General features: G+C 31.6%; 1 protein-coding gene and 1 long non-coding RNA gene across 7 annotated transcripts; one reads left to right on the top strand and one right to left on the bottom strand.

The window, feature by feature from the left end:
• The first annotated feature begins 2,253 nt into the window (after positions 1-2,253).
• On the top strand, positions 2,254-5,691 carry LOC105770509 (uncharacterized). Of its 6 annotated transcripts, none has more exons than XM_052630063.1 (5): positions 2,254-2,356; positions 2,433-2,493; positions 2,639-2,720; positions 5,068-5,280; positions 5,402-5,691. In XM_052630063.1, exons 2-5 carry the CDS (start codon positions 2,476-2,478, stop codon positions 5,671-5,673), a joined length of 585 nt encoding a protein of 194 aa, XP_052486023.1. In that variant the 5' UTR covers positions 2,254-2,356; positions 2,433-2,475; the 3' UTR covers positions 5,674-5,691. The 6 variants fall into 6 exon arrangements, 4 of the variants coding, with proteins under 4 accessions (XP_052486023.1, XP_052486022.1, XP_052486021.1 ...); XM_052630062.1 differs by having other exon boundaries at positions 2,263-2,356; positions 2,433-2,526; XR_008195728.1 differs by lacking the exons at positions 5,068-5,280; positions 5,402-5,691 and adding an exon at positions 2,934-3,140 and having other exon boundaries at positions 2,255-2,356; positions 2,433-2,526.
• Positions 5,692-8,699: 3,008 nt separating this feature from the next.
• LOC105770510 (uncharacterized) lies at positions 8,700-9,646 on the bottom strand. Its single transcript, XR_001126222.2, has 3 exons — positions 9,507-9,646; positions 9,178-9,422; positions 8,700-9,096 (listed from the first exon to the last, which is right to left on the bottom strand). It is a non-coding gene; the product is annotated as an uncharacterized LOC105770510 (long non-coding RNA).
• Between the last annotated feature and the right edge of the window lie 2,081 nt (positions 9,647-11,727).

Below are 11,727 nucleotides of genomic sequence, written 5' to 3'. Positions count from 1 at the left end.
TCGAGTCAAAAAATTTCGAGTTAAGTTGAGTCGAGTTAATGAATCTTGTTGTGTTTCCATGAACCGATTATTTAACTAGTAAACAAAATACAAAAATATTTAACTACATACACAATATAATGGTTTTACCTTTTAACTTAACGAGTAAACATTTATCAAAACAACGTAGTTTTGCCTTTTAACTTAATGGTTTCGACTTTTAACTTTAGAAAAGGTAAACATTTATCAAAAGGGCGTAATTTTGCCTTTTCTTATTTGGATTTTTGGATAACTCGAATTGTGTAATTCATATTCGAGTTAAACCGGAAAACTTAATTTTTTATTCGAGTTGATCCAAATAACTTGATTAACTCAAATAACTCGAACTATTTAATTCAAAATTTAAAAAATTTATCGATTTTTTCGAATCGAATCTGATTTTGCTCACCCTTACTTCTCAAACTTTATAAAAAAATTATTTTAGTTTTTATTTAATTTTTTAGTCTTTAAATTTGTGTGTTTTGTTAAATGGTCACTACAAAACCAATTAAAAGTTAATGGCTTTTTAACTTTGTTGACGATGCATACACGTGAACATTTGATTAATTTTTAAAATTTAAAAACAAAAAATTTTGTTTTTAAATTTTAAAAAATTAATTAACGCTAACTTGTCATATACATGGCAATCCGCATGTATGTCACATTAGCAAAGTTAACAAACATTAACTTCTTCATCAAATTTGATGTGATTTGACAAAAAATATAAATTTAAAGATAAAAAAACAAAATATTAAATAAATGACTAATATATATATATATATATTAAGTTGGAGAGCTTGTAAAGTATCATATAAGCACAACTTGCGAATCAATCTTACAACTCTGAAAATATAGTGAGCCTTAACCAATAATCCAAAAAATTTCACATTCATCTTTGGGTTTGGGGAAATATTTTGGAATGAGAGGACTTATGAGATGTACTGTTATAGGCTGCAACAAATTCGAAGGTTAAGAAAATAGACGTTCAGTTACGGCAGATGTAAGAAGAGTAATTAATTATTGGGACAAGTCTGATACATGGAAATTGCGATGTCAATCCTGCATCCATCAAGATATGCTGTATAACTTGACCAGCAACAACCAAAAACAAAAATTAACTAAGAAACCTGACCAGCAACAACCTATGAGGCCTGAGAAGAAAATGATTAGCAGGGATATTTCGTGAGGAAATGTATTTCACTCCCATTTTCCACTGCCATGCAAATTGATAATGAATTCATTATAAACTCCTTGTCAAAATGTGTTTAGTTTTACGATTATTTAAGAGGATCAATTCCGTATGTACTATACAAAGATTAAGGATTAAAATAGTAGTGGTGATAAGATTAAATGTTGAAATTAAATATAGTTGTATATTATCAATATATTAAATTATTAAGAATTATATTTAAATTAAATAATAAAATCACAATTACGGATATAGTTTTCTTAAATTATAATAAAAAATATTAAATATAAAATTATTAAAGAAGAATTAACCCCGTTTATTGTAATGCCGGTGAATCTATTGGACTCTTTTGCTCCAGTTTCAATTTTGGCACCCTATGAGCAGAGGCGGACTTTTTGGGGGCAAGGGGGCTTAGGGGCGTTGGTCCCTCCAAATTTTAAGAAATCTTGATTTTTCTCTTCAAATTTTTATGAAATTTTAATTAGGCTTCTTCAATATTTTTAGAAATTTTCATTTTTTTCTTTGAAGTTTTTAGAAAAGATTGATTATATTATCTTAAATTTTTAAAAATTCTCATTCATCTCACAAAAATTTTAATTAGACCCTCAATTTTTAAAAAGACCTTATTAAACTCTTAAATTTTTTAAAAATTTTATTAAATCCCTCTAAAACTAATTCTTAAAATCTGCCACTCCAAGTGAGTTTACACCACTAAAGCTGATAGCCAACACCTAAACAAAACATTGCGTTTCAGTAAAAAAAGAAAAGAAAAGGCTTGAAATTTTAACGCCCTACGGTGCGTTTAAGTGATGACTATGTTTTACTGCTAAACTAAAATACAATATATATGTTACTTTTAAATGGTTGGACTCGTCAACGTTAACATGATCGAGGGTGTTGCATGGCAGACGAAGAAATGGAGGACGTCAGCGATGCCGCTTGATTAGAGCCACCTGGCATTGGGACACACGTGTACGGTTGGGCGAATACCACAAAATTAAGATATAATTTTTTATTTCAAAGAATGGTGTGGTCAGTGGTGGGATGTGGCAGAACATGGAAAGTTTTAAAATCATACCCACAACCACATGTGATAGGCAGCTTCCCTGCCTGCCTGCACTTTAAAAGGCTCTTGGCTACTTGCTTTTGGTATATGTTAAACAGTTTTCACTTCAAATTTGTTTCTTCATTTTGATCACTCTTGCTTTCCTATTTTTCTTTTCAGTTCAGATCTGGGATTTTCAGCTCCAAACATATAACAGATAGAGATGGCGCAGAAGGACAAGGTTTCCCTTTATTCCCTGCCACAGCCTGAATACGTTGTTTCCCTTTCTCTTGTCACAAACATTCAATTTGGGATATGGAATTATTTATTACTATGCTTTCCAGCATTCATGCGTAATTATTTAACGCAAGATACTACGGATGTAGGTGACCATAATGGTGCTGAAGGTCGACCTTCAGTGTTGTCGATGCTACATGAAAGTGAAGAAAGTAGTTTCCGAATTCCCTCGTGAGTTTCGAACCATATCTTGACTTTTATGCTTTATCTGTATATATCTATATACATGCGTAATTACGCGTCTTTGTCCTTTTATGTTAATTGCTATTAAATTGCAACACACTAGTAGGTAGTCTGTGAGGTCTTGGGTTATCATTGACTCATTGAGCTCAATGTGAGAAATAGTGTGAGTTTATATTTGATTACGGATTTTATAAACAACAGAAATACGAGACCAGATATACCACGAGAAGGCCAACACGGTGACCATCACGGCGTGGTTTGCTGCAATCCAGAGAAGTTGAGGGACAAGTTATGGTGCAAGGGTGGAGGTTCCATCAAGAGCATTGAGATCAAATTACCACCAGCCAAACGGGCTTCGCCACCGCGGGAACCAACAGGAAAACAGGAATCTCCACCGCCGACGGCCGGTCTGCTTGCAGGATATTGTTGCACTGAATGCTATCATGGACAACGTGGGGGCCCTTGCTACTTTGGTGTACCACCTCCACCTCCATGCTTTTGGACTTATGGTAGGCCAGTTTATGATAGGTGGCGGCGGCGGCTACAAATACTGTCAGGATCGATCCGATTAAGTAAAAAAAATAGTGAAATAAATTTAGAAATTAAACACATAAATTTAACATGAAATTTTTTATTATTTTGGACTTTAAATATGCCCCTGAAATGGGAGAGTAAATATCGTACTAACGCGCAATTTTTAAAACCTTACCAACTACTAGCTGCCCGCCTTAATTTTATATGGCTCTTGGTTTCTTACTTCTACTGCGGATTTGGTTTGGTATATCAAACTGTTCTCACTTCAAAATTAATTCAATCTTCATTTCACCACTCTTGCTTTGCTGCTTATCTTCTCAGTTCAGATCTGGGATTTTCAGCTCCACCATAACAGCTAGAGATGGCGGACAAGCACAAGGTTTCATTTTCCTCTATACTTTCATTCTTTCAGTGTTAATTACCAGCTAACACCCATTTCTTTTTCTTTTTAGGGCTTCTATTCATTCGTAAAAATTTATTCCTATTTTCGATTTTGTGGCTCCTTTTCTTTTTCCTTTGCCCTTCAATATATAAGTCATCCAGTCATCTGCCCATTCTTCCGTGCCAGAACCCGAATACCTTATTTCCCTTTTCTCTTGTCAAATTAATCAGCAAAAAATGCTTAATTTGTGATATAGAACTAGGCGGAATTTGAAAAAAAAAAGAAAAAAGAGAGTTTATTTTAAAAAAAATATTTAGGGTTTTGTGTATTTTTTTATATAAAACACGCTTTCTGATTTTTAATATAAGTTTTTTTGGTTAGATAATTAATGTTAATAGTTTTATGTTTAAGTCTCGCTTTTCTTACCCACATTTGTTAATATTTATTTTCAATATTTTAATTAATAAATATATTATTTTAAATTTTTATTTTAATTCATCTTTTAATTAATAAAATTTATTAATTAAAAGATGAATTAAAAATAAAAATTTAAAATAAAAATTTATTAATTAAAATATTAACTAAAAATATTTGAAACAATATGAAATAAAAAATACAAATGTGCTTAGAAAAGAAGACTAAAAATAAAATTATTTTATTTAATCATTTAACTAGGAATGCTAACATGTTAAAAACAGTAATTAAAAATAAAAGGAAAGCTTGAAATAATATAAAATAAAAAATAATATGAGTAAGAGAGGAGTCGAATCGTAAAGTCAAAGATAAGACCGCTAACATTTAAGAGAAGAGATTGTATGAACTGTGATTTCAGGTCATCGACAGATTTTTTGTATTGATTTTTAGCATTTTTAATTAGATTTAAATTTTTTCAGGAGAAAAGGTTGAAAATCAAGAAAAAAATCTAATTTATTATTTTCCGGTTAGAAAAGGATAATAATGAGATAGAATTAAAATTTGATACAATCATTTCTCATTGTTTAAATATTGAAAGAAAATGTTGATGTATCGAAAGAATAAGTTGGAGAAAAGTAGAATCTGGGAGGTGTTTTTTAAAATCAGCATTTTTTTCAAATTCGCTCATGTAACTATGTCTTCCATCATTAATACGTAGTTATTTAACGCAATATATACTACGGACGTAGATGACGATAATGGTGCTGACGGTCGACCTTCGGTGTCGTCGCTGCTACTTGAAAGTGAAGAAAGTACTTTGTGAATTCCCTGGTGTTATATGCAATTATATGTACATATTTATTCCTATTTGTCATTTGTATTGTGACGCATTATTATTATTGAATTGAAACACAGTAGTATAGTTAATTAGGTCTTGGGTGATCGTTGAGAGCACAAGGCGATAAGTCTGAGTTGATATTTTATTATGGCTTTTGTGAACGACAGAAATACGAGACCAGACATTCGACGAGAAGGCCAACACGGTGACCATCATTGTGGTTTGCTGCAATCCGGAGAAGGTGAGGGACAAATTACGTTGCAAGGGTGGCTTTTCCATCGAGAGCATTGAGATCAAACCACCGCCAAAATCACCAGCCAGACGGGCTTCTTCACTGCCGAAACCACCAGAAACACCGGTTTCTTCACCGCTGACGGCTGGTACGTGGGCTGGATTTTGTTGCAATGCATGTTATCATGGCCAATGTGGGGACCCTTGCTACTTTGGTGGACCACCTCCACCTCCATGCTATTGGACTTATTGTAGGCCAGTTTATGATAGGTGGGGCGGCGGCAGCTACAAGTATTGTTATTCGAGCCATGGTGATTGTTTTATCGAACAAAACCCACAAGCCTGCTCAATCCTATGAAGTTGTAACATGGCTCTTGAGGGATGCTACTAGCAATATTCTTCTACTTTTCTTCCCAGAAGAACAAAAGTCTTCTGCACCTTTATTGTGCTCTGTATCCTGCCCCACCTATAAATGTTTAACAGGTCTATGTTCTTATTCTTTTACATTAACAAGTTTCCCATCCAAAGCACGTGGCTATTAACCTTTTTTCTACCATAAACTGGTATATTACCATCCTTAATCAGCTAATAACTTAAACAAGATTAAACTTCAGCATCACTTTTGATTTTTTTAGAACTAACATGATATAGGCAACATCTTTTACCTATTCATGATACCTAATCATGAAAGTATAACTCTCCTGCAGATTTATTTAATGGGATTTTTTACTCTCGAGTAATTTAAAGTTGGGGATAAGAGTTGTTAATTTCTTGACTCATACTTTCAAGCACCAAACTGAGCAACAAGTTCTCTAACTTCTTACTGCATATTCATGAGAAAAAGATTGTTCATAATTTTATGGCTAGATGCTTGAAAACAAAGAAGCTACAATCTCATTTCTTAGTTGACTTAATAAAAAGATTCAAAGAAACCAAATGAGTTAAAACGAATTATTGATTTTCAATTTACATAACATTTGTTTTTTGTCCTACAATTTGAAACCATTATTTTGGCATGACAGTAATTTTCAGTTTCACTTCACAATCTCTTGCACCTACCAAAAAGAAAGATGCATATTTGCTGCTACAGAAATTTGTTCTCTCAAAGTCTTAAGATTTTGGATCACACATAGCCAATGGCTAATTCACAATGACTAATGTGTTTCAAAATTATTATAACTTGTATGGGAAAAGGATGATCAACCACATAAATGTTACCTGGAATATCAAAGACATTGAAGAAGATGCCAATAAGCAAGGTTGACAATATTTGAATTGAAGAACTGGAGAAATTTGATAGCCAAGATAACAAACCCTTCCTTTCTACTTCTTATCACATTACAATTAACAAGTTAATGCGTAAAATTTTGGAACAATTTCCAAAGTAAGAGACAGAAGGAGAATTACATTGACGACCAAAAATATTGTAAAAAAGTAATATTTCAAGATAGAATTCACCAGTCCAAAGTAGATTTCAATTTATTTATCATTAGTTGGGGGTTTGAAGGTATTTACCAAGAAATCAAATGCAAGAACGTGGACTTAAGTGATGAGGTTATTTATTCATTAAAGCTAAGCGCAATCTCATTTAATATTAGGGTGAGCAAAATTTGATTTAATTTAAAAAATTCGATAAAAGATTTAAATTTTCAATTAAATAGTTCTAGTTATTCGAGTTAATCAATTTATTCGGATCAACTCGAATAAAAAAAATTAAAATTTTCGGTTTAACTCAAATATGAATTATACAATTCGAATTATCTGAAAATCTAAATAAGAAAAGACAAAACTATGTCGTTTTGATAAATATTTATCCATCAACCTTACTTATGTAGTTAAATAATCTTGTATTTCGTCTACTAGTTAAATAATCAGTCTATGTAAACTCAACATTGAGTATAAATAATAAGATTCGTTAACTCGAATTGACTCGATTCAAAAAAATTTCAAATTGAGTTCGGTTGCTAAAATAGGATTCGCCAAGTTGATTAACTTTAAATTTTTTGACTCGATTCAATCGAATACTCACCCCTATTTAAAACATTAGCTATAAGATCAACGATTTTATACCTGTGTATAACCAAAAAAAAAAAAAAAGGAACGTTAATGGTGTTATGCTTTGGATCACTACACCAGAATAGGTTTTTAGCGGCATTTTTTTAGGCATTTAGCGGCGCTTTTTAGGGCCACTAAAAGTAATTGCAGCGCTTTCACAAGCGCCGCAAAAAATGCCGCTACTGACAACGCCGCAAACATTTGCGGCGCTACAAAAAAAACGCCGCTAAAGGTCAGGGTCTTTAGCGGCGCATTTCCTACAAGCGCCGCTAAAAGTCATGTACTTTAGCGGTGCTTATCCCTCAAACGCCGCTAAAGATTATGTTCTTTAGCGGCGCTTTGTCTAAAACACCGCTACAGATCATGTTCTTTAGCAGCGCTTTTTTTGCAAACGCCGCTAAAGATCATGTTCTTTAGCGGCGCTTCTTTTGGAATCGTCGCTAAAGACCAGGACCTTTAGCGGCGCTTTTTTTAAAAATGCCACTAATTTTGACAGATTTGTAAAAAATAATTTTTATATTTTCAGCCCTCCTGTAAAAACAAATCAGAAGAAACCAAATCTAAACCAACCGAAAGCAATAAATCTATATAATGTTTAAGATTAAACAAATAATATATAATAAATATCAATAAATAAAATAAAATTCGTATTATTCTTACAAAAATGTTAAAAGTTAAAATGATAATTAAAAGTCAAAATTGAAGTATATTTACACGATAGTCTAAGACGGCGGCTGTTGCGATTGCTGAAACATATTCATCATTTTCTGAAGCTGCTGCTGGAGTTCATCGTACTTTCTACGCTGCTCTGCTTCCCTCGCTGCAGCCTCTGCTTCTCTCGCCATCAGATCGCTTTAAGTCGCATTGGAGTTCTTCATACTTTCGTTGAACCTCAGCTTCTCTCGATACTGCCTCCGCTTTAAGTTGTGTAATTTGCTCAACTGTTGTCGCTTGCATCTGAGCCATCTGGTCTCTTAACATCTGAACTTCAGCTTGAGCCTGACTCCCCAAAGGCATGTATTGTTGCGAGCTGGATCCAAAATATTGGGATGAGTTAACAAAAGATCCTTGAAATCGAACCCGACCATATCTTTCAGGACCCAAAACTTCAATGATAATCCGGTTATCAATGTCGTCAATATAAACAGAACTATCACTGGAAGCAATCGCTTCATACTCCGCCTTTTTATCCTTTAGTTTTTCTTAAAAAATAAATCACATAGTTGGGAACGTAATATATATTAAAAAAATAAATGCAACATAACTTAACAATATTTGCATTACAAGAAATGAAATAAACCATTAGAAAATAAACACTATAAATAATTAAAACAAGTCAAATTGTATTAAGCAAACGTACCATAATTTCTGCAGCTTTAGGAGTCATAGGAGATCCATCTTTCTTCCTATGTGTAATGTCAAAAAGTTGAATGCGTCCAACTTTTGACTGCATTTACGATTCCTACAATACAGTAGTAAAAATATTATTTGATAGAAAGTAATAAATATCTGTCAGTATTAAAAAATTTAAAATACCTCGGCCTGAGCTACAGAAGCAAAACTTTTCGACCCAGCTGTGTGAGTGAATTTTTGTTTCTGCCTACTACGTTTTCCAACTCGTTCACGATCATACGTTATGAAATTATTAGTACATCAATAGTAAATATAATAAACCAAAATAATTACAAGATTTTTGTAGTAACACATACCTCTCATTTCTTCAAAGTCCAAAATCTAACGACCTCTTCCCACTGGTACCTCAGCATTCCCGGCGAGACATTTTGTAATTTCTCGTCGAGTGTTGTTTTTGTCTTAAAATAGTCTTTCTTTAAAGTGCTCTTATGGTCTCTCCATCTTTTTCCCAATGCCTTCTTTACATAAGCATCAGAGACCTTTAGAGCAAATCTCGCCTACAAAAAACACAAGTTAAGAAAATAAATATAAATGCAACTTAAACACAAGTATTATAAATGACATTAATGTTTTGTTACCTTAATGTTATCGAGAGCTTGGTTCTTGTTACTCTCGGGCATTTTATGCCAGGACTCGAAGTTAATTTGCAACATATTTGCATTCCGTGCTAGAATGCCCAAGTATCCTGCTAAAAGGCGAGCTTCTGATCCAACAGGCTAACCAAAGCTATTACTGGATACTTTGACACGCTCGACTGGATCTAGCTCGTATAAATCCCTTAGTAGCATACGTCCTCGAACTCTCCGCGTCCCACCATTTTCAGCTAAAAATGTTATATTGTAATGTAAGAATTTTAAAAATAAATAAACAATAAGTCAACACGCATGTAAATTAAATGTTAAATTACTTTCAACTTCTGTAGGTTCCTCTGGTGTAATCGGAACATTCGAAGATCCAATAGCAGTCTGTTGTTCAGTGCTGTTTGTTTCTGCCGAGTTTGGAGTCCCTTGAAGAATGCTTAGCTCTCGCACTTTTCTTCTAGACATTTTATCTGCAAAACAAATAAAATAGTTGAAAACTTGGTATACAATTACAACAATAATAGCACGTATAAAATAGTTTAAATATATAATAAGACCAATATTTATATTATGATATATGTATGTTGTGTATAATGTAATTAAGTTATGTAAGTTGTGTATTATTAAAGTTAAGTATTATGTAAGTTATTTAAGTTATGTAAGTGGTGTATTATGCAAGTTAAGTAAGTTATGTAGGCTATGTATTATGCAAGTTATTTATGTAAGTGGTGTATTATGTAAGTTATATAAGTTATGTAGGCTATGTATTATCTAAGTTTTTAAGTGTGGTAAGCTATGCAAGTTTCTATATAAGTTTCTATGTAAGTTATGTAGGTTATTATTTAAGTTAGGTATTATGTAAGTGTATATATAAGTTATGATATGATTGATAAATTTGAGTTATGTAAGTTATGATATGATTTATAAGTTATGATATGATTGATAAATTTGAGTTATGTAAGTTATGATATGATTTATAAGTTATGAAAGTTATGTATTATGTAATTTATGTAAGTTGTGTATTATGCAAGTCATATAGGCTATGTATTATGTAAGTTATTATGTTATTATGTAAGTTATGAAAGTTATATATAAGTTATTAAAATGTATTATGTAATTTATGCAAGTTGTGTATCATGCAAGTCGTGCAGGCTATGTATTATGTAAGTTATGAAAGTTTTATACAAGTGATTAAAATGTATTATGTAATTTATTTAAGTTATTATGTAAGTTATGAAAGTTATGTATTATGTAATTTATTTAATTAAGTTATGTAAGTTGTGTATTATGCAAGTCATGTAAGCTATGTATTATGTAAGTTATGAAAGTTATATATAAGTTATTAAAGTATATATAAATTTTAATATATATATTAAAATGTATATAAATATTAATAAGGTATTAAGTTATATATTAAAATTTATAAGTTATGTAAATTATGCAAGTTATATATGGAAACATATGAATAAATACCTCAAATTTCCTCAATTTCAAGCAGACATTGCCAAACAAAAACACAACTAAATTAGTACAAAAAACAGAAAAAATAGGAGTAAATGAATATAATTTTAATAAAAAATAGGAGTAAACAATATTTACTTGTTGGTATGAGATTAATATTGTTCAAGTTATGTAAATTATCCAGGTTGTCATTGTTGGTATGAGATTAATATTGTTCAAGTCTAAATACAAAATTTTAAGGTTTTAATATAGAACCAATATTTACTTGGATAAATAGTTAGTTTTTCCATAAAATCTTTTCATTTGTAAATCTTAATTCGAATTAAAAAGATTTAATTTCTCAATTGGTGAAATAAAATAGTTCGATAAAAAAAAGCCTGAATTAAAAGAGTGAGGCACAAATTTTAAAAACTTTAGAATTTCATGGGTGGACTTGGGCTTTTGACCCATTTGAAGTAGTGTAATAGTCTTTCATTCTCCCTTGTATTTTCTTGAATTATCTAAAAAAGTAAATACTCAAAATTTTGCTAAATCACTTGAAAAACAAACCTCCTAAACTCATTTACACCATCAATCTTTTAAACTAGAATGGGATTTGAAAAAACAAAGTATTTTGCATCTAAGGCATTGTTGGAGTGCCAACTTAACTCACATTTTGATCCAATGATTACTTCACATTTCAATTCATTATGAACTTAAAATACCAATTTCAATATTTCCTCACAAAAAAAACTAAACATTCGGTACCTATAATCAAAGCTTAAAAAGTTTCTCTAACATGATTTATTGATTCATTTGCCACCTCAAAAGCCCTTAATTTTTGTGCACAAAAAGCTTTTAACTAATTTAGTTTCATTAAAGGCAAATGACAATGGCACCCCCCCAATGGTGCAATCATTTTCAAAGTCTAGAGAAATGATTATGGTGGATATCCCCCACCCACCACCATTCCTACCATTTTTCTCTTCAATTAGAGAGAAAAAAAGGGGTCCAATTAACTTCGCTTTTGAGCTTGTTCAAAGGTGAAAGATTTATAAAGCAATATATATATATATATAAAACCATTAAATTACATGTCTTTAGTCA

Source organism: Gossypium raimondii, chromosome 5 (genome assembly GCF_025698545.1).
Source record: "Gossypium raimondii isolate GPD5lz chromosome 5, ASM2569854v1, whole genome shotgun sequence".
NCBI classification, from domain to species: Eukaryota; Viridiplantae; Streptophyta; class Magnoliopsida; order Malvales; family Malvaceae; genus Gossypium; species Gossypium raimondii.
This window is presented reverse-complemented; position numbering and strand designations above follow the sequence as displayed.